General features: G+C 58.7%; 1 protein-coding gene across 1 annotated transcript; it reads right to left on the bottom strand.

Annotated features, from left to right (window-relative positions):
- Window positions 1-479: 479 nt before the first annotated feature.
- Window positions 480-23023, bottom strand: FOXO6 (forkhead box O6). The gene is made up of 3 exons (XM_055586203.1): window positions 22786-23023; window positions 22109-22688; window positions 480-3475 (listed from the first exon to the last, which is right to left on the bottom strand). Exons 1-3 carry the CDS (start codon window positions 22896-22898, stop codon window positions 2204-2206), a joined length of 1965 nt encoding a protein of 654 aa, XP_055442178.1. The 5' UTR covers window positions 22899-23023; the 3' UTR covers window positions 480-2203.
- Window positions 23024-23873: the final 850 nt, after the last annotated feature.

Consider the following 23873-nt stretch of genomic DNA (forward strand, 5'->3'; position numbering starts at 1 on the left):
TCTCCCTGCATCAGAGTTCTCAGGGGAAGAGCCCTGTCTGCCCAAGTGCCCAACCAGAATCAGACATCATTTGATCCTCATTCCTTATGTCCAACCTACAACCAAGTCTCAATGACTCTAGAGCCAAAATATATGTGTGAAATTATCCTTTCCCCTCCAGCCCCACTGCCCTCCCTTGTCCCTTCTCGTGTGAGTCACCACCAGCACCTCTGGCCTGGCCACTGGCCCTCTCCCATTGTTGTCCCTTCTGGTCTACTTGTCTCCCTATCACTGGTCATCCTTCTATCTCTGAGCTCTGGCCATGCTAAATTGCTTTTTGTTTTGGAACCCAAATGATCTCTTGACTCTGGATCTCTGATCAAGCCATTCCCTCTGTCTGAATTCTTTCCTTTCCCAGTGACAACTCACCCTTTAATGCTTGGCTGAGACAGCACCCCCACTCCCACCCCAGGCACCTTCCCTGAGTCCTCAAGCCCAAGATGTGTGCAGCTGTGTCATTCGATTCTCCTCCATTCATTATATCTCTGATCTAAAATTGCCCATTAACTCATCTCTGTCCCCCTCAAACCTCTAAGTTTCTTCAGAGCAGAGACTGTGCCTGTGCTGCTCTCCGGCAGCCCCAGTGATTGGTATGAGACCTGGCACATAGCAGGTGCTCACGAAATCTTCCATGGATGAACGGATGGATGAGTGGGCACAGGACCTGTGCTGCCGCTTTGCATATCTCTTCTCATTTACTGCTCACGAGGTGTGCCAGCCAGGAAAGCAAGGTTACAGAGGTTGAAAACTTGCCCAAGGTCACACGACTGGAAAATAGTGGAAGATAAATTCAAACAGAAGTCTGTGTGCCTTCCAGGGCCTCCTTTCCACCATCCCAGCCTGCCTTGCCAGGCCATTTTCCCGCTCCGACTCTATTTTCTCATCTGTACAATGGGAACAAAAATTACACCTAATCCAGGATCTGACACAGACATGCTCTCAGTTAATATCTGTGCCTTCTCTTCCAACCCTAGCTTTTTGCGGACAGAATATCCCCAGACGAGAAACTTCCCGCAAGGCACATGTTCACAGAAACAGGTGGAGAGTCCACCCAGGCACATCTCCAGCATCCAGAACTCAGTAGGCGCTTAACCAATGTGTGTTGAGCAGATAGGCGTCCGTGAATGCTGACACAGATGCAGACACAAAGTCACAATGGGCTCAGGCACAGGGACCCCCGCCTCCGCGATCCTTGCCAATTATCTGCCTCCGCCGCCGCTCTCCTGCTAGCCCAAGGCGCGGGAAATATTTAAAACAAGTTTATTCATGAAAATATGCTGTACAATGCACTCTACACGGCCTCGACACGGCACACACGCACACGCTGACGGCACGGCCACGGTACACTGCCTACGATATGCGCCGGGGACACCGCGCCCACAGCCCGCCCCGACCGGACACTTATAAATATGGGAGAGAGGAGCCAGGACTGGCACGGAGAAAGGGGTGGTGGGTTGGGGGGTAGATCCAGAGCTGAGGCTAGCTGGAGAGGCTGAAACCAGTACTGGGGGACGGGCAGGGGTGGAAGGGGAGAGGGACTTCGACTGGGAGGGGAGAAACAAGGGCAGGCAAGGATGGGTGGGAAGGGCTGAACCGTGGGGGTGGAGGTCGGAGCGTGGTTCAGGACTTGAAGGACAGCTCAAGGTGAACAGCCAATAGGTGGGTGTGGGTGTGTTTTCAGGAGAGGGGTTCCTGGCTTGGGGTGGGTGACGCAAAGACCGGTGGGAAAGTGTCAATAGGGAATCAGCCCCGACTCTGGGTGGGCGATTAGTCACGCGAGAGCCCTACCAATGATACTGAGGATTCGGAGACGACCCCCTGTCGCATCTCCCAGTCTGCTTCCCAGACCAGCGCGTCCCACCTCATTCCTCCCCATTCCCACCCAGCCGGGAACCCAGCATCCACCCCGCAGGCTTCCCGTCTTTGGGAGGAGGCAGAGCGGGCCTCTGGGGTTTGGGCAGGAACAGCAGGGTGCTCCAGCGCCTGCCTACCACTTCCCTCAGCGGTCAGCTTCTGCGGGCTGTCTCTAGCTGGGTTGGGGCTGCCTCCTGGATCCCCCCGTGGAACGGAAATGGGAATGGGGACCCGGGGATCAGGATGGGAAGACAGAGGCCCCTGGGGTGGGGGGTGCGGGGCAGGGCACCTGGGGCGCGGCAGGCGGCCCTCAGCCTGGCACCCAGCTCTGGTTGGGGGGCGGGGCTCCGGCCAGGCCGGGCGGCGGCGGCGGCAGGGCCGAGTCGAAGTTGAAGTCCATTTCGTCGCTGTCCATGAAGTCGTTGAGGATGATGGACTCGACGTCGCACTCGAGGCTCCCGCTGAACATGTCGAGGTCCAGGTCGGCCGGGAAGCGGTCGGGCGCGGCACCCAGCGGCCCGGCGGCGGCGGCCGCGTACGGCCCGGGCAGCGCGTCTAGCAGGAGGCCGCCGGGGGGTCCCCCGAAGACGGCCGCGTGTCCCGGCGGCGCCAGACCCGTCGCGCCCGCCTCGCCGGGCAGCGTCATAAGGCTGATGGGGTGGGCTAAGGCACTGCGCGAGGGCGCCGGCGGCGCGTACGGGGCCACCCCTTTGCCAGGGTAGGTGCCGGCAGCGCCCGCCAGCGCCAGCTCCCCGGGTGCACCAAGCACGGGGCCGGGCCTGGGCGCGGGTGGCGGCGGCGGCAACAGCGCGGGCAGCGCCCCGGGGCGGTAGGGCGCGGCGGCCGGCGGGAAGCTGGCCTGCTTGTTCTCCTGGATGGTCTGCATGGGCAGGCGGCGCAGAGCGCCCAGCGCCGGCGGCCCGAAGCCCCCGCCCCCGCCGTAGGCACCGCCCTTGCAGCCGCCGAAGTAGGCGGGCGTCCCGGCGCGGGCCCGCGGCCCGTACGCGTCCTGTGAGCCGTCCAGCAGCCCCTCGGGCAGCCCTGCGCTGCCGCCGCCGCCGCCGTGCAGGCCCAGCGGGCCCCCCAACTCAGCCAGGCGGGGCAGCTCCCCCGGGCAGCGCGCACCCAGCGCGGGCGATAGCGCGCTCGCCGGGCTCGGGTACATAAGCGGCGACGACGGCGCTAGGGCCTCCAGGGCCTCGTCGTCTTCCAGTTCAGCTGCCTCCCCGAGCAGGGGTCTCCCACCGCCGCGGAAGTCGGCCCACGCCTCGTAGTCGTCGCTGGCGTGCGAGGCTGGGCTCGTGGCCCACTTGGCCGCGGCAGGCATGGGCCCTGGGGCTGGCGCGCCCGGGGGGCTGTCGTCTGGGCTTCGCTCTGGTGCCTGCAGCTGCTTCTTCTTGCTCGCTTTGCCCTTGATGCGCAGGAATTTGGCCCCGTTGTCCATGGACACGGCCCTGCGCCGCGGGGTCTTGCCCGTCTTTCCGCCCTCGGGGTTCAGCATCCACCAGGAGCTCTTGCCTGTGCCCTCGTTCTGCACGCGGATAAACCGGGTGTGCAGAGACAGGTTGTGCCGGATGGAGTTCTGTGGCCAGAGACAAGGACAGGGGTGGGGGAGTGGGCAGTGAGGGGATAAATGATGGGAAGAGGAGTGGGAGAAAATCGAGGAGAGGAGGAGAGAAGGCGAAAAGAAACGCCAAAAAGCAGAAGGGGAGGAAAGAGGGAAGATGAAAGGGTAGAGCGGGGAAGAAGGGGGAACAGGTGTAAGTATCAGGTAGGACAAACTCAGAATATCCATTCCCCACTCCAGAACCACCCCACCCTCCCTGTTCCCAGCCCGCACAGGCACTTTCTGTAGGATGGGGCCGGAGCTTTGGGTCTGGTCTTGCCAGGGAGGCTACTCTTGAGGAGCCGCCTGCAGCAGGGGAGCAAGACCCCCTTCCCCAACTCAGCCAAGCTCTGCCCGGGGCTAGCCAGGCTGCTAGGGCCCCCCAACAGATTATGTAAGGGCTCATGCCGCTGCGGCTCATTTGTCCGCCCCCCCACCCCACCCCAGCCTGGCGTGGCGCCAGGAGCCCGAAAACCCAGGGCTCCAGAAATCAATCTCGCGGTGACTGATTAAGCCCTGTTTAGAACTAATTGCTCTTTCGTGTGTGGGGAGAATAAATTACCTGCTTTAATTTCGTGTCTTTAAAATGCAACTGCAGGTAGAGAAGACTGTTAACCCTTTGCTGGGAGGGCCTGGCCAGGATAAGCAGAATCGGCTGGGTGTCCCCAAGGTGGGCAGAGGCCCACATTTTCTCCCCAATTCTCGGAGCTTCTGCGAACTCCATTCCGATCCCAGTAAATCCCTCAAAGCACATCCATCAGCGGTGGAGACCTCAAACCCCACAGCTGCTCAGTACCCACCTTCAGGTCAGCCCAGTTCCTTTCCCTCTCCACCCACCTGATGCAAAGTAGCTTTGCCCTCAAGCCCCTTCCTGCACAAAATCCCCACAAAGCAGGTGACGTCATGCCCATTTACAGACAAGAAGACTGAGGCTCAGAGAGATGAAGTGGCTTGCCTGAGGCCACAAAGCTCTCCTGCTGTCTCTGGTCCTTCCTCGGGCTTCACCTTAGCCACACCGACACATATCCTCTTGTAAATTTCTGTTGGGCTCCATATCACTGCCTGCTTTTGCCAGGCCTGGCCTGGGGACAGAGGGAGGCAGGGGAGTCCACAGCTCCACTGACTTGGCTCCTCGCAGAGAACATGGAGGACTAGAACTACTGCAGAGCCTACCACGCCGCACCTCTGGGGCCTCCCTGCTGGAGGCCTGGACTTCCTGGCCCTGGCACTGTTGTGGAAATAGCAGGGGTTTGGGTATCTGAAGGGCTGGGCAGGATGCCTGGCTCTTTTCAGCCACCTAGCTATGTGACCATGGCTGTTGACTCAATCTCTAGGAGCGCATGCCTCGGTGAGCTGCTCTGAAAAAAATGGGCAACATACAGTAACCACCTCGGAAAGCTGTTAGATCATTACCTGAGATAATGTGCATGCTAAGTGTTTGGTGTTCATAAATGTTGGTCAAATCCCTCACTCTGGCCAGAAGACCTCACTTCTTAGATCACTCCACAGACTTACTCCTTCTCTACAATCCTTAATATCAGGCCCTGAGTGTACCTGCGCTGGGCACAAACAACTCTGGGGAGCTGGCATTACTCCATCTCCTGTACCAGGGAATGGAGGCCCAGAGGCATGATGTAACTTGCCCACGGTCCCACAGGCACCACTCCAGGTCTGCCCAGCATACGGACCTGCTCTCATCCCCCCAGCCCCAGAACCTCTGATCCGTCCGGGCTCTCCCTGCTGCCTCCTTCCCACCTGACTGCAGAAGGAGGGGTCCTCTCTGCTGCCCAAGGCGCCCACTCGCCCCTCACCCCCAGCACCAGGCACGCGCCTGACTTCTTCAGGGCCCCAGGCTCCTTATCTCTGGCACTTTCTGGTCTTGGGAGACAACAGCTGGGGCCCCAAGGCCCCTCCCAGCATTACCCTGCCTGGCTCCTCCTGAAGCCCTGAGAGGAGGGGAGCCGGACCCCCAGGGAGTGGTGCTCCCTGGAGTAGAAACCCCCCTTTCCCGTTCCCGCCCCTGCACCTGGCTCCCCAGCCCCTCCCCAACACCTGTGTTCAGGGGCCTCTGAGGCCTCAGTTCTCAACCCCTGTGGGACTAACTGCCTAGCCAGAGGCTCTACCTCGCAGCCCCTCCAGCTGGAGGTCAGTCAGGCCACACCTCTTTATCCATGTCACTATGTGCCAGCCCGGTTCTGAGTGCTGGAGGGTCGGAGGAGAAGGAAGGATGTCACCAAGTAGGGCACCTCCTGAGTACCTGCCGGGTCAGCCCTGGTATTGGGAGTATTTTATCCCATTCTCAGTACTTTATGATCATTCTGTCAGTGTTCATACAGCTCAGGGACTGTGACCCCTATCTCAAGATGTTCTAGGGACATGGCAACCCACTCCAGTATTCCTGCCTGGAGAATCCCACACACAGAGGAGCCTGGCAGGCTACAGTCCATGGGGTCGCAAAGAGTCGGACATGACTTGACGACTAAACCACCAACCATCTCAAGGTGAGGTGACTGAGAGAGGTTACGTAAGTTGTCAAGATCATACAGTTTTAAGTGGCAGAGCCAGGCACTGATTTCAGGTTAGACTCACTCTGAGTCTAAAGGACCTCACATTCCACCATGGGAGAGAGAACAAGTCAGAGAATTTCCAAAGAATCTTAGGAAACCAGTCCTCCATTTCTTCTCAAACTTTCCATGACGTAATCAACCCTAGAAGCTGGTAGCATGGGAAGCTGGGGGCATGTTAAAAGGTCAAAATTCTCTAAGAGTCTTGCATTTCCTTTTTAGAATTTAAGGGAATCTTGGCTTGTACTCCACGAGACTTCCAAATTTTCTGAATATCAATACAAATGTTTTAGATCACCGTCAAGAACACACGTTCCAGGCCTATGAAGGTCTCTATCCTTCCCCACTCTGTTCCTTGCCCAGCCAGGTACCCCTAAGCCCCAGCCTGAAACCACAGCTGGTTGGACCCAGAGAGAAAAAAGGACTTGCCCTGCATCACCCAGGACCTGGTGGCAGAGCTGGGATTCGAGCCCAGGCCTCCTGACCTGCAGCTTGGTGCTCCTCCCTGTCCTCCAGCAAGCCTGATCTGGGGCCACTCCCTCTTCCTCTCTGGGCCTGTTTCCCTCCCCAGAAATTGATGAGATGGGCCACTGCACTCTAGGCACCTTTGCGGTTGACAACGAAAAGTTCTTGGAATTGTTCAGTCCAGGGGTTTTCAAACTTTTTAAGTAGTGGAACTCTTGTAGTAAATGGAATCTAACACAAAACATGAGTGTTCCGCACTCAAGCCACTGGGGCTGGGGTGGGGGTAACCTGGAACCTTTTCTGCTCAGCACCCTCCCTTGGCACTCTCACAGAAAATGGCCCTTGGCGAGGAATTCTGCAGGCCACCTGGATGGGGTTGACGCCTAGTAAGGTGCCATTCTTTGCCCAAGGTCACCCAGGGAGGTGGCCCAGAGCTAGGTGAGGACTTAGGCCTTGGTCTGCTGAGCAGAGCTCTTCACCAGGTGTGCACCAGGGCTGTGCCCCAGGAGGCCAGGCCAGGCCCTGCAGCTCATTCTGGCTCCTCAGGGCCCAGCTACCTGGTACCCATCAGAGCTCCCGGCCAAGATCCTGTGGCAAGCACTGATCACATCTCACCCACAAGGCCTCCTGGGAGGCCAGAGGCCACGGAGGAGGTGAGGGAGGGAGGGCAGAGAGACGCCTCTGCCAGGTAGCAGTAACCAGGGTTCCCTCTCAGAGTTGCCTAGCAACCCGCCACCACAGCCAAGGCCCCGGCATGCCCAGGCTCCCCTGGTGCCCAAGCTGGTCTTCTTGGGCCTCACACCTCCCACACCTCCATGCAGGCCTGGTGCAGTTTCCAGGATGGGACCTCCCCGACTTGGTGCCTCAGCGAGACTATCGGGGGTGGGGGCAGAGGGAAGGGACAGGGGGTTACATCCCAGCCCCTCCTACTGTCCCGCAGAACCTGGGTGAGAGGCCAGCCTGCTGGGGCCTCAGTCACCAGGGCGAGGAGGCTGGTGCAGGACAAAGAGCAGGGCTCTGGTGTTGGATCCAGATTCCAGTCTTGGCTCTGACACCCACAAGCAGTTGAGCTGCACACTTTGAACCTCCACTTCCTCAAACAGGCTACCTGCCTCCACCCTTGTTTCCCTTGAGCCTTCCACCAGGCAGCAGCCGGAGGGATCCTATAAATAACCCGGATCACGGTCCAGTCCTGCCCAGAACACTCAGATGCCCCCATCTCACTCAGAGTAAAGAACAAAGGCCTTACCACAGCCCACCAGCCCCTCTGTGACCTCCTAGGCTCCTCTCCTGACACTGTCCTGCTTGATTCCTCCCATTCTTCAAACCTTCCAGGAACCTGCCAGGTACCATCCCACCTTGCCCAGATACCCATGTCCATCTCTCAGCTCCACAAAGTCTCCGTTCAGATGCCACCTACGCAATGAGACCTATCCTGTCCGCTCTTAACAGACGTTCCTCTGCCTTGCCGTTTCTTGGCTCCCTAACCCTGCTCTGAGTTTTTCTAAAACAATTAGCACTTTCTAAAGTACTGTATAATTTCTTTATATTATGTTCATTAATTTGTTATCTGGGCTCCCTTATATTAGAATCCAAGTTCCATGAAGCATTTCTGTCCCTTTCTTTTTCTTACCAGACCCCACGTGTGTGGTATATGCCAGGCATTTCATAAATGTTTGTTGACTGAATGAATGAGAGACAGCAAAGGAGGGTAACATAGTCTTACAGGGAGAATTAATGAGATTGGCAGAGTGGCTTGCACAGAATAGGAGCTGCTCCAAACTGAGAGAACACAGGGCAGAATGGGAGGCAAGCAGGGGTAGAGAAAGGCAGGAGCATCCTGGGCCACAGATGGAAGCACAGAGAGGAGGAAGGGCTTCAGTGAGAGGGAAAGTAGTGGTCCCAGGGTGAACAAGGCAATTGCCCACCCTGGCCCCCTACCTGCTCGCTCCTGCTGCCTGAACAGATTGGGGTAACCCAGCGCTTGCTGCGGCGAAGGTCTCTCGCAGCCTGGACCATCTGAGCCAGAAGATGCTCCAGGAGCCCCCAAGGAGAACAGAATAACCTCGTCCTTGCTGATGGTGCCTCCCCCGTGAACAGGGTCTGAGCTGTTCGGTGGCGGCAGCTCATCCATCCAACGGGACACCCTCATCTATTCCCAGGACACCCTTCGCCCACGAGCAGTAATGCATTCATCTGACAACACAACCCCATTTATCCAGCACACCAGTCCCATTTATCCAGCAAGTACAACCTCATTTGCTAACAGCACTCCATTCACCTGACGGGCCCCCTCATTTATCCAGCAGGACACCCTCATTTATCCTCCAAGTCGGAGGCTCTCCTTCCTCCTGTGGTGTGGCTGTGTTCTCTGATGGTGCAACCCGCCTGATCCAGCAGGACGTCACCTCTCCTACAAGTACACTTCATCCCCTGATAGTACAACCTCATTTATCTAATAATGCAGCCTCACCTTGCCTCCAAGTACCACCTCATTCCTTGACAGTACAACCTCGTTTATCTTCCAGCTCAACCTCATTTCTCCTCCCAGCACAGCTTCATTCCCTGATAGCTCAACCTCATCCAATATTACTTGTCCAGCCAGAGCCCAGCAGATCTCAGGGCTGGGGAGTGGAGGGAAAAGAGGAGAGATTTGGAGCAAGAAGAAGGGTCCCACCATTTGCTGTCCCTGGCCTATGGAGGGCTGCCTGGCACTATGACTGTATCCAATCTTCCCAGGCCCCTGGACTTTGAGTTCTAGGTTGCATGGTCCAGCCAGTGCTCCACCATTGCCCCCACCTCCTATTTGGTCCCCTTGATGGCTGAAGAGAACCCACAGGGTGGATTTTTTTTTTTCCAGCTCTCCAGCAAGGAAAAAACTCCACCTGATTCGATTTGTAGCATTTGCTGGTTTCTGTGGCATGGATATTCCCATCGTAGCCAATTTTAAGCTGGCAGCATGATGTCACTGAGCGCAGAACTGGGAAGAAGTTCTCCCGGATCAGCTCTCACGAGCCCGTGCAGCCCACTCTCGCACACCACTGGCACACTCACAGACCAAGGCGGGAGAAGGGCACCACCTACCACGTGCCAGACCTAAGCTAGGTTCTTTAGATACATTTCTTCTGTGAATTCTAAAAACCATCCAAACTGTGGATTCAGTTCAGTTCACTCAGTCGTGTCCGACTCTTTGCGACCCCATGAATTGCAGCACGCCAGGCCTCCCTGTCCATCACCAACTCCCGGAATTCACTCATACTCACATCCATCGAGTCGGTGATGCCATCCAGCCATCCCATCTTCTGTCATTCCCTTCTCCTCCTGCCCCCAATCCCTCCCAGCATCAGAGTCCTTTCCAATGAGTCAACTCTTCACATGAAGTGGCCAAAGTATTGGAGTTTCAGCTTTAGCATCATTCCTTCCAAATAACATCCAGGACTGATCTCCTTTAGAATGGACTGGTTGGATCTCCTTGCAGTCCAAGGGACTCTCAAGAGTCTTTCTCCAACACCACTGTGGGTAGGTAATGCTATTTTATGAAGTGGGGGTGGAGAGGGGAACTAAGGCTCAAGTAGGTTAAATGACTCCTGAGACCACAAAGCTGGGAAGTGATGGAGCTAGGTCTGGGTCTCAGGGCTTTTGTATTCCAAAGCCAAGGTTCTTCTCACTCACATCCCTAATGAGGTGGGGAACGCTGCCCTGCTGCCCACCTCAGTGGCCATCCTTGCCTTGATTCTCAAGCCCAAGCTTCCTGGCTTTCATCAGAGACAGGAGACCCAAGTGTTATGCTGCCTACCCATAACAAGCCCTGTGCTACCCCCTGGCCTCTAGTACCGAGGGGATCCCAGGACTCTCCCAGTTCAGTCCTGGATCTTGTGTCCATCCATCCAACCTAAAACCAGGTATGGTTGCCTCTCCAGGTTCCATTGCTGTCCAAGATTCTGCCTGGCCCTGCCCTCAGGAAGCTGGCCCCACCTACCCAATGCGGATGTGACCCAGCTTCTCCCTTTGGTGCCTCCCAGAGCAGAGATGGGGCTGCATGAGTGCTCTGATTCCCTCTGTGACTCCTGTTTCCTCTCTCCTTCCTTCCCTCCCTTCCTGCATGAAGAAGTACTGAGGGCTAGAATTGGAATCCCAGCGTCATCCATGTGACCTTGAGCATCTCCTGTAAAAGACAGTAACTATCCCAACATCCATGGGAAAGGGAGTGGGGCCGGGAAGGGCATGACATCCCACATCTTATGGAGTCCCTGTCTCAGGCCCAGGAGCAACCCTTGTACCACCCTAAATCCCCCACCCACCTCTGACCCAGGAACACACCTGACTCAGAGAGAGCCACAAAACTGGGGGTGGGGGGGTGGGGAATCTAGGTAAGGAGGAGGGTCACTTGCTCTGCTGCCTGGAGTACTCAGTCCAGACAGACTTCCTGGGAGAAGGAGTGACCTAGATGACCTCAGGGCCCTGAGACCACATGCAAACCCTTGGTATTAGGGTCTGCAAGGAAGGAGGGGTGGAAGGGCAGGCAGGAGCATCAGAGCCAAAGGTGTTGACAGGTGAATGGCTTGGAGTCATTAGTGGAACAGAAGTGGGCAGCCAGGGGCCAGGAGGAACCAAATAGCCAAAGCAAGGCAGGAGGTCAAGAGACAGGCCCTGGCATCCCCCACCCCTGCCACCCCAGAGACAACAGAGCCCACACACTCAGCCTGGACAGCAAATAAGCCAACAGCAGAAGTCCCAGCCCACCCCTACTCAAAGACCCAGGGCTCCTCATCCTCCAGACTGACAATCAAGGGCCTCTGATGCTCTCTAGCCTCGTCACCTCCATTGCTTACACCCACCTGGAACTCCAGCCACCTTGGATATCTCACATTTCCTGCCTTCGCACACTGTTCCCTGTGCCCTTCTCTCTTTCTCTGTGCAACTGGGTCCTGCTCTATTAAGGCGAGCTTTGTGATGTCTTTCCCCTCTGCGAGCCCCAAAGATAACTATTCCCTCCCCATTTCTACTGAAAAAATCTACCTGTGCACTAGAGTGTAATTGTGAATGAGTCTGCCTCCCAACTTGAACTTTGTGGGCAATCCTTGGCTCACGGTAAGTCAATACATAAGTTGGAACTTTCAGCAGCCATGAACCACTCAGGCCTGGCAACTTTGCCATTTCTGTTTGACCAAACCTCAGGCTGAAGTTCCAGGTATTGGCTCCTCCTCCTCCTGGTTTTTCCTCCAGTTCCTGGTGCCTCTGCCACCTCCCTACTCTCTGCTGACTCCTCCGGAGACTTCAACAAGTGGAGAAGGAAAGACACTACGATTTGCTGAGCATTCACGCACACGCTGGCACTCAACAGTTTAAGTCTTACTGAGTATCTGTAACAAAACTCTAAGTTAGTTTATTATTCTGATTTTACAGAGGAGAAACTGAGGCTTCAGGGAACAATTGACCTGCTCCAGGGGTAAGTGTTGCGGCAGGAATTCACACCAGGGTCTGTGCTCTTCCACCTACCCTGAGACACCTCTAGGCGAGCCTAGGCCAGACAGAAACTCTCCTGGCGAAAGGGTGCCAGGAACTGCCACGCTGGCTCAGCAACCCCTGCACAGATCTCCTCTCTCTTCCAGGATTAAAGGAGATCCCCAATTGCCAAGCCATTCAGGCCCCTCCGAGCCCCTCCTCATTCTGATCCCCTCCCTCGCTCTGCTGGCAGCACCTTCCACACCCCTGCCCCAGGCCCTGGGAGCAGCTGCAGTGACCTCAGCCAGCCCTGCCCTGGGCCCAGCTCTGGGGAGGGCTCAGCAGCTGTGCCCCAGCCCTGCAGGCTGGCTGGGGGGCAGGGGGTGGAAAGGAAGAGTGGGCATGGTGCCAAGAGAACCATCTGCTCTCCCAGGGGCATGGCCACCCGCACAGACACTGGCCTCACCCCCAGGGGCTGCCCTTGGCCCTCTGTCCCCATGCCAAGGGGCTCCAGGAGGCCCGAGCAGCCCACCCAGACTGGGGCACCAGCCCTCATCTGCCATCTGTCTTCTCCCGGAGCCTGAGAGGTCCTTGCAGGGCACATTGGAGCACGAATGTCCGCTGAAAAATGAACAAGTGCTTGGGGTAAGTTCTAGGGGGCAGAGGCCAGAGGCCAGGGCCGGGTGTGCTGAGCGCTGCCCGCCCAGCCCCAGTCTTGTCAAGCCAAGAGCAGGCAATCCTCTGGGGGATGAGGGCCTCCATCCCCTCACATCTGCTCAGCTGGCAGGTGCCGCTGGCAGAGGGCAAGCCCCTTCCCCCACAGCCCCAGCTCAGGTTACAAAAGGAGGCAAGGCCAGCTGAGGACAGGGGGAGGGGACAGGAGGGGTGGAGGAGGCCTCAAGCTTCCCAGAGTATTGGGGGAGGGGAGCTTGGATCCCTAGATGGGACTTAGAGCCAGAGAGGGAAGGACCATGCCCAAGGTCACACAGCCTGCCAGTGGGCAAAGAGGAGCCAGCATCTAGGGGCAGGCAGTGCTGAGTTCAAGGGTAACCTTGGGTAAATCACTGCCCTCATTTGTAAAAGCACAGGGCCTGAAACCTGCCTGCTTGCCCTCAAGGCCTCAGGGAAAGCTCTGTAGGCTAGAGAGCAGCATAGGAACCTCCTGATTCCCTCACACCCCAGGGACAGAAAGGGAGGGACTAGAAGAAGTCGTCTTGCCCTCACCCCCAACACATACACAAGTCAGTGTCTCTCAGGGATCAGGGCCCAGGACCCCCACCCTACCCAGGGCATGGACAGTTATCTCCTTTCCTTTGCCAGAGCGATGAACAACAATAACAGTATTTGCTCAGATTTCACTGGGGACTTTACATGTAACTCTCCTCAGATGTAATTCTCACAGCAAAGTTTGGACATGTCTTATTATCTCATTTTGCAGAAGGGGAAACTGAGGCTTGGATGCTCAAGGCTACACAGGGTGAGTGGCCAAACTAGGACTGCTCCTCCCTGCTTGCCTCGAGACTCTTACCCCCACTCTGTCTTACCTCTGAGATCCTCGAGGCACCAAAGGGTGCTGCCTGGCACTTCAGGCCTGGGATCTTGGGGCCTCTACTCTTTCTCAGATTCATCTTCTATCCTGGATCCCAGTATGAAGTCCACAGTGGCCCCTGAGCCAGTCTCTTCCCCTGCCCCTACCCTCCATACCATCCTTTCTGCCCATGTCATCCCTCATCCCCCACAGCTTGGAGTGCCAACTTCTTGGTGTGGCATTCAAGGCCACTCACCAGCCAGCACCTGCTTGCTTCTCCAGCCTCAAGTGCTGCTGGGCTCTGGCTAACATAGCCAGACCCTGTGAGGCTCCCAAAGAATCCTGACTGAGGGTTTTAACTTTTTTGCCTCATTCTCTTCCCTCACCTCCAAATACCCACAGCGAATTATCTGTCCCTCCATCATGACCCTGGGTCATTTTTATCCTCATCTTATTTCCCCAGCTGGACCTGCAGGCATTTTGAGGACAGAGAGCCAGTCCAGTTCCTCTGAGCAGCGCTGCACAGTGGGTGCCCAGTGGGTGTAGGCCTGGATTAAAGTGAGTGGAGGAAGCAGCCATCAGCCCCGGGGCCTGCAGATGGAGAGGGGGCCGATGTCAGCTCCCTCCCTCTGGGAGCTCTGGGTTGCAGAAAGGGAGTCAGGATCCCAGAGCCAACCCCCAGGCTGGAAGCCTCAGGGCCAAACTCCAAGGGAAATCAGAGAGACAAGGTTGCGGGTGGAAGCCAGCCTGCACTAGCCTGGACAGAGCACTGGGTTAGGGAGGAATGGCCCAGGGGAGTTTCATTTCTGTCACTGCCAGTGGGATACTATGAGAGCCTACTTTGTGTCTCTCAGCCTCACTTTCCTCATTTGCAAACTGGGGACAGTAGCGGTACCAGCTTCACAGTTTGCTGTGAAAATTAAATGGGAGCACACCTGTCATGGCCCATGGTGGCTGCATCTCCAGCTGGAAGAGTTGTGTGTGTGGCTGAAGCAAAGGTCAGAAGACAGGGCTGAGTGATGTGGCTGGAGAGGTTGACTGGAGCCAGGAGGCCAAGACCTGGAGTGGCTAAGACCCCAGGACTGGTCCCTGTAAGAACAGCACACGTGGTCTCACCTCCCCCACCAGACAGAGAGCTAGCAGAGAGCAGGGACTGCGACTTTCCGGTTCCTCACGGGCCAGCGCCAAAGAGGCCTGCTGAGGATTCACGCCATGACCGTTCCCCTCCCTCCTGCAGCCAAACGCTCTGTGGCAGAGCACAGGAGACATGGAGGGCAGAGGGCGGGTGAATGGATTCTGGGGGGTGGGGGTGTGGTGGGAGTGGTTTCAGTCCCTTGAAGCTGACTGCATGGGGCTCAACTCCCTGGAGGACCCAGAAAGAGTGAGGAAGAGAGGTGTGGGCTCAATCTGGGCAGCCTGCTTGGAGGAGAAGGTGGTCCACCCTGGGAACAGAAGACAGGAGGGACAAGCAGGAGTCAAGGAAGATACCATCTAAGGCATCAGTTCAGAATCTGACCTGTCACCAGACCGACCTGTTAAAATACAGATTTCAAAGCTCACCCACTGACAGTCTGATAAGAGGGTCTGAGACGGGGCTGCAGACTGTACTATAAAAGCTTGGAGGTGACTCAGATCACCAGCCAGCTCCGCCAACACCTAAGGTCTTAAGGCAGGATTCTCAGAAAGACACATTGGGTTTCAGAATCACCTAGTAGGTAGGTTTTTGTTCAAACTACCCAAGCACCTGCCTAGTTTCTGAAGAGTGTCCCAAGGGATCAGCCCCTGAGAGTCGACAGCAGTCTTGGCGAGCAGTTGGCAACGGCAGTGGTCTGGGTTGACAACTCCAGTGTCAGGTATAAAGTTGGCAGTTTGAGGGCAGTGTGGGATCGATCAGAGACGGGCAAACAGGAGAGAGGGCAGGGCCTGGACAAGGCCAGCAGAGGGCCCAGGGGCAGATCAGAGCAGTCTGGGCTTGGTTGGCTCCCTAGGGAACTGAGTAGCCCTGGAGGGTTCTGGAGGGAGCATGAGCGAGCCCTGGGGCAGGAGGACTCGCTGGGATGTGGGCTGACACTGCAGTGGCATTGGGAGAAGGTGACACATGGTAGAAACAGACAGGTCTGCATCTGAACCCAGGCTCAGCCTCGTTTCAGCTGTGCTGCCTTGGCAAGAGACTTGCCTTAGAAGAGACTTCGTCTTTTCCTCAATTTCCTCAGCTGCAAAATGGGGCTATTATCACATACCTGGCAGGACCCCAGGAGGATGAAATGGGAAGGTTTATGTGATGTGCCCAACTGACTGCCTAGCACCCGGGAGTTAATTCTCTTAATTCTTGTTCCCCTTCCCACAAGAGGCACCCCTCTTAGAGATCAGAAAGGTTTCTCTGCAAAGCCGGAGGCCCTGGGTGGGGGAGGGTGTGGGAGGCCCCTCCCCCACAAGCCACCTGGCCCCCTCCCACCTCCACATATGGGTTGGGGGGTGGGGAGAGGCAGCAAACAGCCAAGCCCTCCCAAACAGGAGTTGGTTTCCATGGTAACGAGGGTGCCAGGAGGAAGGGGAGCGCTCCAGATCCAGCTGTCCCCCCTGAGCGCCCTACCCGGGCCCCAGAGCCTCTGCTGATGCCCACCTAACACCCTGGACCCCCATCTGCCTGCTCTGGTGGGACAGCTGGGACCGCCACGAGCACTCCCTTCACTGTGCTCAGAGTACGTCTGCCACCTGGGTACCGCTAGGGCAGGGTAGGCAGCCCCAAGCAGGAGTCCCCAGTTCAAGTCCATCCATACTGCTACTCACCTGCTTCCACCCATGAGAAGCCCCATCAGTACTCTGCGCCCCCAGGCCCAACTAACCTATCACGGCTCTTAGAACGAGAGGGTTTATCCAGTTACAGCTCCCCAAAGGGCCAGAGACTGGGTGAGTTAAGGCCCTTTGGCTATGGATGAGAACACAGAGGACCAGAACAGGAGAGAGCTTTGCTCCAGTTCAACACACTCGAGATGAGGGTCCCCTACAGGGGCTGTCCCCACCCCTCACCCACTCCCAACTCCACAGCTCCAACAGACCCTGAAGGGCTGAGCTAGGGCACCTGGCACAATGCTCCAGAGAGATGGGCCATGGCCAGAGAGAAGGAAGAAAGGCCTAACCACCCAAAGGCCTGTCTAGCGACAGAATGGGCAGTGCTGGAGGCTGCAAGCTCCCAGCACCTCGGAGTGTGTGAGAAATGGAGTAATCTAGGAAGGAGCCTTGACAGCAGGTGATGGGCTCCATGACTCCCCAACTCTCCTGGAGACGGAAGTCAGACTTGGACGTGATAGGAGTAGGCACCAATGTGAACCTGTGTGAACCTGTTTCTTAGGGACACATCCACAAGATGGTAGGCAGGCCACAGGCTCAGATAGGGAAGGGGTGCTGAGGAGTCAGCTGCGAGGTAAGGGAGACAGTGGCCGGAGGGGGGTGGGGGGGTGGCTCTCCCTGCTACAGCCATACCCTAGAAGCCCTCACCCACACACGAAGCCCGCGACCACACCTGCACTCCTCACAAGACACAGAGGGGCTTCCAAAGCTCTTTGGACCCCATTTAGCGGCCACCGCCAGCCGCCACTCAAAGATAAGAGAAGGTGCGCTGCTAGAAACAAGCTTGCTCCCTTTCCAAATCCCTCCCCACCCCAGCCCTAATGGCACAGGAGGAAACACGTGAGTTTGGGGTGTATAAGGGGGTTCAGTTCTCAGGTCTGCCAGTTCTTAGGGAGGTGATCCTAAGACAAGTTTTCTCCACCTGGGAAAGTGGGATGCTAATATGGCCTGGACCGGTGGGCGCTTGCTCCCCAGCCCTCTGAGCCCTTCCCCTTCTCTGGCAGAGCCCCTCCACTCCACTCAGTTCTGAAGCTGGATCCTTAGGGCCTGCAGACAGGGGAGACCCAACCCGCAGAAAGTGGGGGCTGGGGGGGGGCGCTGAACTTTCGAACCTGCACACCCCCCTCCCCGCGCCGTTCATTACCTTAACAGGAGTTAAAAATAACCGTCTCATCTCTTTAAATTAGTCTGTCTGCAATTACCGCCTGGCACGGCGCTGCCCGCCATCGTCCCGCTGGAGCGGCGCCAGGTGGCAGGCGGGGGCCCTCACCCTGTCTGTCGGTCTGTCTGTCTGCCTCCGGGTCCGCCCCTCCTTCTCCCCGCAGAGGTGCAGCTACCCCAGGGGCCTCCTGGCGGCCCTGCCTCTCGAGCTCCCCAAGTTGCTGGGGAGGGGCGGCCCGGGGGGCCACGCACACGGCTGGCAGAAGTGAGGGGGCCTTCGTTGAGCAGAGGACTGGGAGGGGATGGTGGGGAGGGGGGGACGCGGTAGCGGGGGAGGGGCGCCGGGAGGCCCGGGAAGCCGGAAGGGCCCGCGCGCCAGCGCTCGTGGGTGGGTGTGAGCAGGTGGCCGTGGGAGTCTGCCGGGCGTGCCAGCAACTGTGCCAGGAGCGGCTGGCACGGGCTTGTGCCCAGGAGGCGGGCAGCTGCCAGCCCCCCGCTCGTGCAGCGCGGGGGGTGAGGACACCCCCCAACCCGGGCTCACACCGCCTCCTCCCACACCCCCACCAGCCCTCGGGGCTGGGGATCCCCGGAGGACAAAGGAGGAGGAGGGAGCCCTGCTGGAACGGGCTGCGGGGAGGAGAGAAGGGGGAGCCCTGCAAGCAAACCACTGCTCAGCCGGGCTGTCGCAGGACCCTCCTCCTGGCCTCAGGGAGCAGCCCCTCCCTTCTAGACCCCACCCCACCTAGGACCTACTGGCCAGCCTGGGCAGGATGGAGGGTGGGGCACCACCCCTCCTGATCCCACCCCACAACAGCCAAGCTGCTCCAGGCACTGAGGGAGAAGGGAAGTCCCCCTCCATGGGGCTCCTCCCTACCCATCCTGGGGACAGGAATGGGAGGCACCCAGGCCTGGCCTGAAAGCTCCCAGGGGAGCTGGCAGCCAGGAAACACAAAAGCAGGCAGAACAACTCCAGGGGTGCTAAGTGGAAGGAGCACCAGGATCCAGAGTAGCCTGGAAGGCTTCCTGGAGGAGTCCAGCACTAGGGAAGGAGGGGCTAGAGTGTCAGAGGAAGTGGGAGACCCTACTTAGTGGTAAGGGACAGGGAGGCCTGGCAGGCTACAGTCCATGGGGGTAGCAAAGAGTCGACATGACTTAGCGACTGAACAACAATAACAACCTGGATATGGGACAACCACACTTTCGGACCCTGTAGAGGGAGGGAGACTTCCTGTCCAAGCCCTCCTCCCGGGTCTGGAGATCCTATGCCCTGATGGCAACTCTTCCAGCCTCTCCGGCACCAAGCCCGGTCTCTCTTCGGGCTTCAGCCTGCTGGGTGCCTTGCGCCTGCTGATGATCTTGCCTCCTCCAATCCCTCTCTGCAACACCTCTGAACTGTCATCCCACATCCCTGGTTGGGCCACAGGGCAAAGGTCAAGCCCTTCCTGATCTGGCCCACTCGGCCTTTCCCATGACACAGCCCTGCACCTCCAAGAGCCCTTAGTTCCAGCCTGGCATGCCCAACAGTCTCCCAAACCCAGCGTATGAATTCCACCTCCCTGTCTTTGCATACGCAGTCAATATCCCTTGGAAGTCTTTCCCCCAATTCTACCCACCCTCCCCACCCAGTGAAGACAGACCAGACTGCCACCCAGTGAAGACAGATCAGATCGAGTGCCATCTTCTCTGGGAGGGCTCGCCTGGCTCCCCAGGGGATCTCCCTGCTTTGACCACATCCCTGTCCCCCAGCCCTGTCCCCCCCAGTCCCCACCCCTCAGCCCTTCCTGCCTGTAAAACACAGGGCTTGGGTAGCCCTGATGCATCCTGAAGGTAGGTCCAATGCCTCCCCCACTGGTCCCCCCACTCCATCTATCACAGGGTTCAGTACACCACAGGGGCTGAAGGGCAACACTTATGTGGGGGAGGGGAGGGAGGAAGGAACAATGGGTCCCTGGCCCCAACCCTGGCACCTGAGGTGTCCCATAGGCTCTGTAACCAGAGGGTGGCTGGGAGTTGGGAATGGCCCCTCCACCCAGCCCCTGGAAGGACTGACTGGGAATGGGGGAACAGGTGGTGGGAGGGGCGGGAATGAGAGGGGAAAGAGGCTCCCTGGGGAGCTGGATGCGGGTGGGATAGGAGGAGGACAGCCATTGAGGGGATGAGACGGGAAAGGCCAGAGGTCTCTCTGAACAGCCCTCCTCCGCTGCTGTGGGGGTCTCTGCCAGGGTCTAGGCGAGGAGCCCATGCCTGAGGACCCCTCACTGATGCCCCAGCCCAGGGCAAGCCTTCCTGAGCCCAGGCACAGGGAGAAGCAGTGTGCCCCCGGCAGTATGGTGCAGAGGAACCCGAATCCAACGGCAGGCAGGAGGCCTGGGCCATCGTCCAGGGCCTGCCGCCCACTGATGACCTAAGAAGAGTCCCATTCCCTGCCAGGGCCTCAGTCTCACAGTCTGCAAAATGAACTCATGGGACTTTATTATCTCCAAGTACCTTCCCAATCCCGTTCTCAGATTTAGATCCATCCCTGTTTGAAAGTTGCCAGGGTCCCCCTCCCACACCCAGGGCAAGCAGGACACTATTCCAGAGGCTCTGGGTCCCTGGAGGGAGACACACAGAGATTGGAATCCAGCTTTCCCATCCACTGACTGTGACCTTGGGCAGTTTGCTTCTCTGCTCTGTGCCTCAGGGCCCAGTTCTGTAAGTAGTGACAGTAAAACCCACCTCAGGCAGTGCAGAGGGCATTAAAGGTGACACCTGGCACAGATGCCTAAAGCTGCCTGGCAGAGGGCTTGGCCCTGAGACCCTCAGTGCACTGTAGTTTTTTCCCAGGTTCAAGCCTCATGTTCCCTCTTGCCATCTTCCCCATCATCCCTAACCCTTCAACTCCAATTGGAGCTCCGCCTCCTGCAGGAAGCCCTCCTGGCTTGCTCTGACTCACAGTATCCTCCCTGGTCTCAGCACCCTCTGCACCATCCACTCACTCCTTTACTCTTTTACCAGACATGCACTGGTAGCTCCTGGTGCCAGGCTCTATGCTTGGTGCCATGGGCACAGAGATTGATCTAACCACTGCCACTGTTTTCCAAAGAGGGTGGGGAAGGGAAATGAGACAGGACACAAAAGACTAAGACTTATGACAGGTAGGGAGAGGACCTGAGCTAGCGAAAAGGGGTTAGGAAAGGCTTCCTGGAAGAGGTGTCTGAACTCTGCCCTTGATGACAGGAACTATCCACAAGGAGAAGCGAAGGGTGGGACAGTGCAGAGGAGGGAGGTGGGAGCAAAGCACAGGACCCACTTAGGAGGAACAAGCGTTCTGCTGGGGGCTGAGCCCAGGGGGACCAGCTAGAGGATGGAGAGAAAGACTCAGGCCTGCTACTCCAGCCTGCGTCCCCACCCCGTAGTGGCCAGAGAGACAGAGAAGCTGCCAGCATAGAGGCTGAGAGCCATGGGCTCCCAGGTCAACTCCCAGGTCAACACAGCCGCTGGGCATCTCGTGCTGTTCATGTCCACAAGCCTCCCCTCCTCCACTGGCACACCTCCTTCCCCTGACCCTGCCTACCACCACCAGCCACAGCCCTTGCCCTCCATTTAGGCACGTCTCCCTCATAGAGACCTCCTCTTCCACAGGGAGCCTGACAGCTTACAGGCCCTAGGCATGGCCCGACCACCCCCACCCCCCAGCCTCCTCTCCTCCAAAGGCATCGACTATCCCCATTCCCCAACAAGTTAGCCAGGGGAGGGTCTGGAGGCCACAATCCAGTCAAGACCCCGTCCTCTCCCAAGATGGCTCCCCCCTTTCCAGTGGTTGGTACTGAGGCCTCCCTGGGGTGCCCCTCCCCCTTCCCCCACCCCTAAATGCATCTGGACTCAGAAAATCAGGGAAGTGGGAGACAGACAGCCTGGGGTGGGCACAGACAGATCCCCAGGTCTCAACACCCTGCCCTCACACCAGCAGGGGTCATCACCAGCTCACCATGCTGATCCAGGCAAGGGGGGGACAGCAGCTGCCCCATGGAGAACTCAGATCACCTGACCAGTTCCCCACCTCAGACTGGCTGGTGCCCTAGGGTGAACTCCTGGCACTACAGAAAGAACTGTGGGCCTAGGGTCGCATTCCTCACCCTGAGGCCAGCTTCAGTGAGGGCAGTGGGAAAGATTTGGGAGGAAAGCAGCCACCGGCCCGTCATTATTTCAGCTCTTTAAGGAGGGTGCCCTGGTGGACAGGGGAAAACAAGAGTAACACAAAGCAAACTCGGGCGGGTAACAGAGGGGTCCCCAATGTCTGAGGCCTGAGAATAGGTTCTTCTGCTATGCGCCCAAGGATGGGGTAAGGGTATCCCTCAGGGGTGCCTCAAAGTGGCAGTCCCTTGTCACCCTACCAGACCTCCCACCCTGCATCCAGAGCATGCACACAGCTGCTCCCAGCACGCCCCCGCCTGTCTGCCGGCCGGCCCCACGCCCTGGGCACACACTCTGTGACCCCTGGGGGTGCCCCAGGGTTTCCCTCCAGACCAACTACCGGGTGCCCAGGGACATCTAGCACCCCTTGGAAGCCCCAGCCAACGGCTCTAGCACCCCTCCCCAGCCGGACGCCCCCACCTTCCAGCCGGCCGAGCTGTTGCTGTCGCCTTTATCCTTGAAGTAGGGCACGTAACGGACCATCCAGTCGTAGATCTGCGAGAGCGTGAGCCGCTTGTCCGGGGCGCTCTCGATGGCTTTGGTGATGAGGTCGGCGTAGGACAGGTTCCCCCACGCGTTCCGCCGGGAGCTCTTCGCTTTCCGCAGCGGTCCGACCTCCGCGCCCAGCGGCGGCGCTGGGGCCATCGGCGGGGCCGTGGCCCGGCGCTCCGGCCCGCAGTCCTCGGCGCCCTCGGCCACCCCCGAACCCAGCGCTCCGTCCTCGTCGCCGACCAAGTCGGGCTGCGGCAGGGGCCAGGTACACGAGCGCGGCCGGCTCTGCGGCGCGAAGTCCGGGTCCACGTCCACCTGATGCGCTCGCAGCTTCGCAGCCATGGTCCCGCCCGGCTTGGGCGAGGAGGGGAGGGGGGCTCCGCGGAGGGTGGGCGGGCGGCTCCGGGATCTGCGCGCCCCGGGGAGGCCCGCGGGAGGGGTCCCTGGCGGCGCCGGCTCAACCGCGGGGCGCCATGGGCCAGGTCGCGGAGACAGGGGGCTGGACGCGCTGAAAAGCCCGAAGGGAGGAAAAGAGGGGGGCAGTGAGAGAGCGGCGGCCCCGGAGCCCAACGGGCACACACCTCGCCCAGCCCCGCTTCTAGCACCTGCCGCCTGCTTGTGCCTGCAGCCACCACCGCCACCGTCGCTGCCGCCGCTCCCCCGGCGCCGACCCCGCACGCTGGCCCCGCTCTCCCGGGACGAAGCCGGACTGCACCATGCCGGAGCCCGAGCCCGTGCCGGAGCCCGCGCCGCCGCCGCCGCCGCCGCCCCGTGAATGCCGCCGCCGCCGCCGCCGCCGCTCCGGCTCCAGCGCCAGCTCCCGCGCCTGCCGCGCTCAGCGCCGGCTGCACCTCGGCTGGGCGGGGGACGGGGAGGGGGGCGGGCCCGGCGCGGGAGAGGGCGGGGCGTGCCCGCCCGCGGCCGCGGAATCCTCTGGCGGGCCGGGTGCCCCGCCTGCGGGCTGGAGGCGGAGGCGCGGGGCTCCCGGCCGCGGGCGACCCCGCCGCAGCCCCTGCATGCAACAGCGCCGCCTACGGAGCAGGGAAGACAAGGCAGGCGCGACCCCGCCCCCTGCTTTGCTCTAGGGGAGGGGGCGCGGGGGCGGGGCCCGGGCACTCTCATTGGTCCGAAGCAGGGATGTCCCGCCCACGGACTCGGCTGGATCCCTCCCCTTGAGCGCGTCAGCGGGTTATTGTTACAACCCGGGGTTTCCCGGGGCAACAGGGATGAGGCGGGGCTCAGAGCACATGGCCCCGCCTTCTATTCCCGGGAGGAATGCCCCGCCCTCTGTTTCTAGACCCTTGGTATTTCCAAATCTTCGTTCCAGAAACCTGGTGGGGTGGATGATGGAGTTCTTCTCTTCTTTGTGCCCCGGGCTGGGGAAAAGGAGAGGGTCAAGAACACCTGGGTTCTGGGTCAGGCTTGGCCACAATTTTGGCTTCTCCATCTGCAAGTTGTTTTTCGTAGGCATTCAGAGTGCCTGGTTTAACGTGTAGCAGAATCAACCTGGAGAGCTTGTTGAAACGTTTTACTGGGCCCCAGCCAGATTAGTCTGGGTTGCGGCTTGAGACTTTGCATTTCTGACAAGGTCCCAGGTGATGCACCCTGGACCACACTTTGCAAACCACTATTTTAGAGTCTGTTGGAGGCTGTTGCCAGGGTTGTTGGAACAAACACTTGCCTCAAATTTCAT

This window comes from Bubalus kerabau, chromosome 6 (genome assembly GCF_029407905.1).
Source record: "Bubalus kerabau isolate K-KA32 ecotype Philippines breed swamp buffalo chromosome 6, PCC_UOA_SB_1v2, whole genome shotgun sequence".
NCBI lineage: Eukaryota > Metazoa > Chordata > Mammalia > Artiodactyla > Bovidae > Bubalus > Bubalus kerabau.

Coding starts and splice junctions, on each gene's coding strand:
- FOXO6 (XM_055586203.1), bottom strand. CDS start 22,898: ATGGTGCAGTCCGGCTTCGTCCCGGGAGAGCGGGGCCAGCGTGCGGGG. Junction 22,689..22,785: donor CAGGCACAAGCAGGCGGCAG/GTGCTAGAAGCG, acceptor CGGGCTTTTCAG/CGCGTCCAGCCCCCTGTCTC. Junction 3,476..22,108: donor ACAGCTCGGCCGGCTGGAAG/GTGGGGGCGTCC, acceptor CTCTGGCCACAG/AACTCCATCCGGCACAACCT.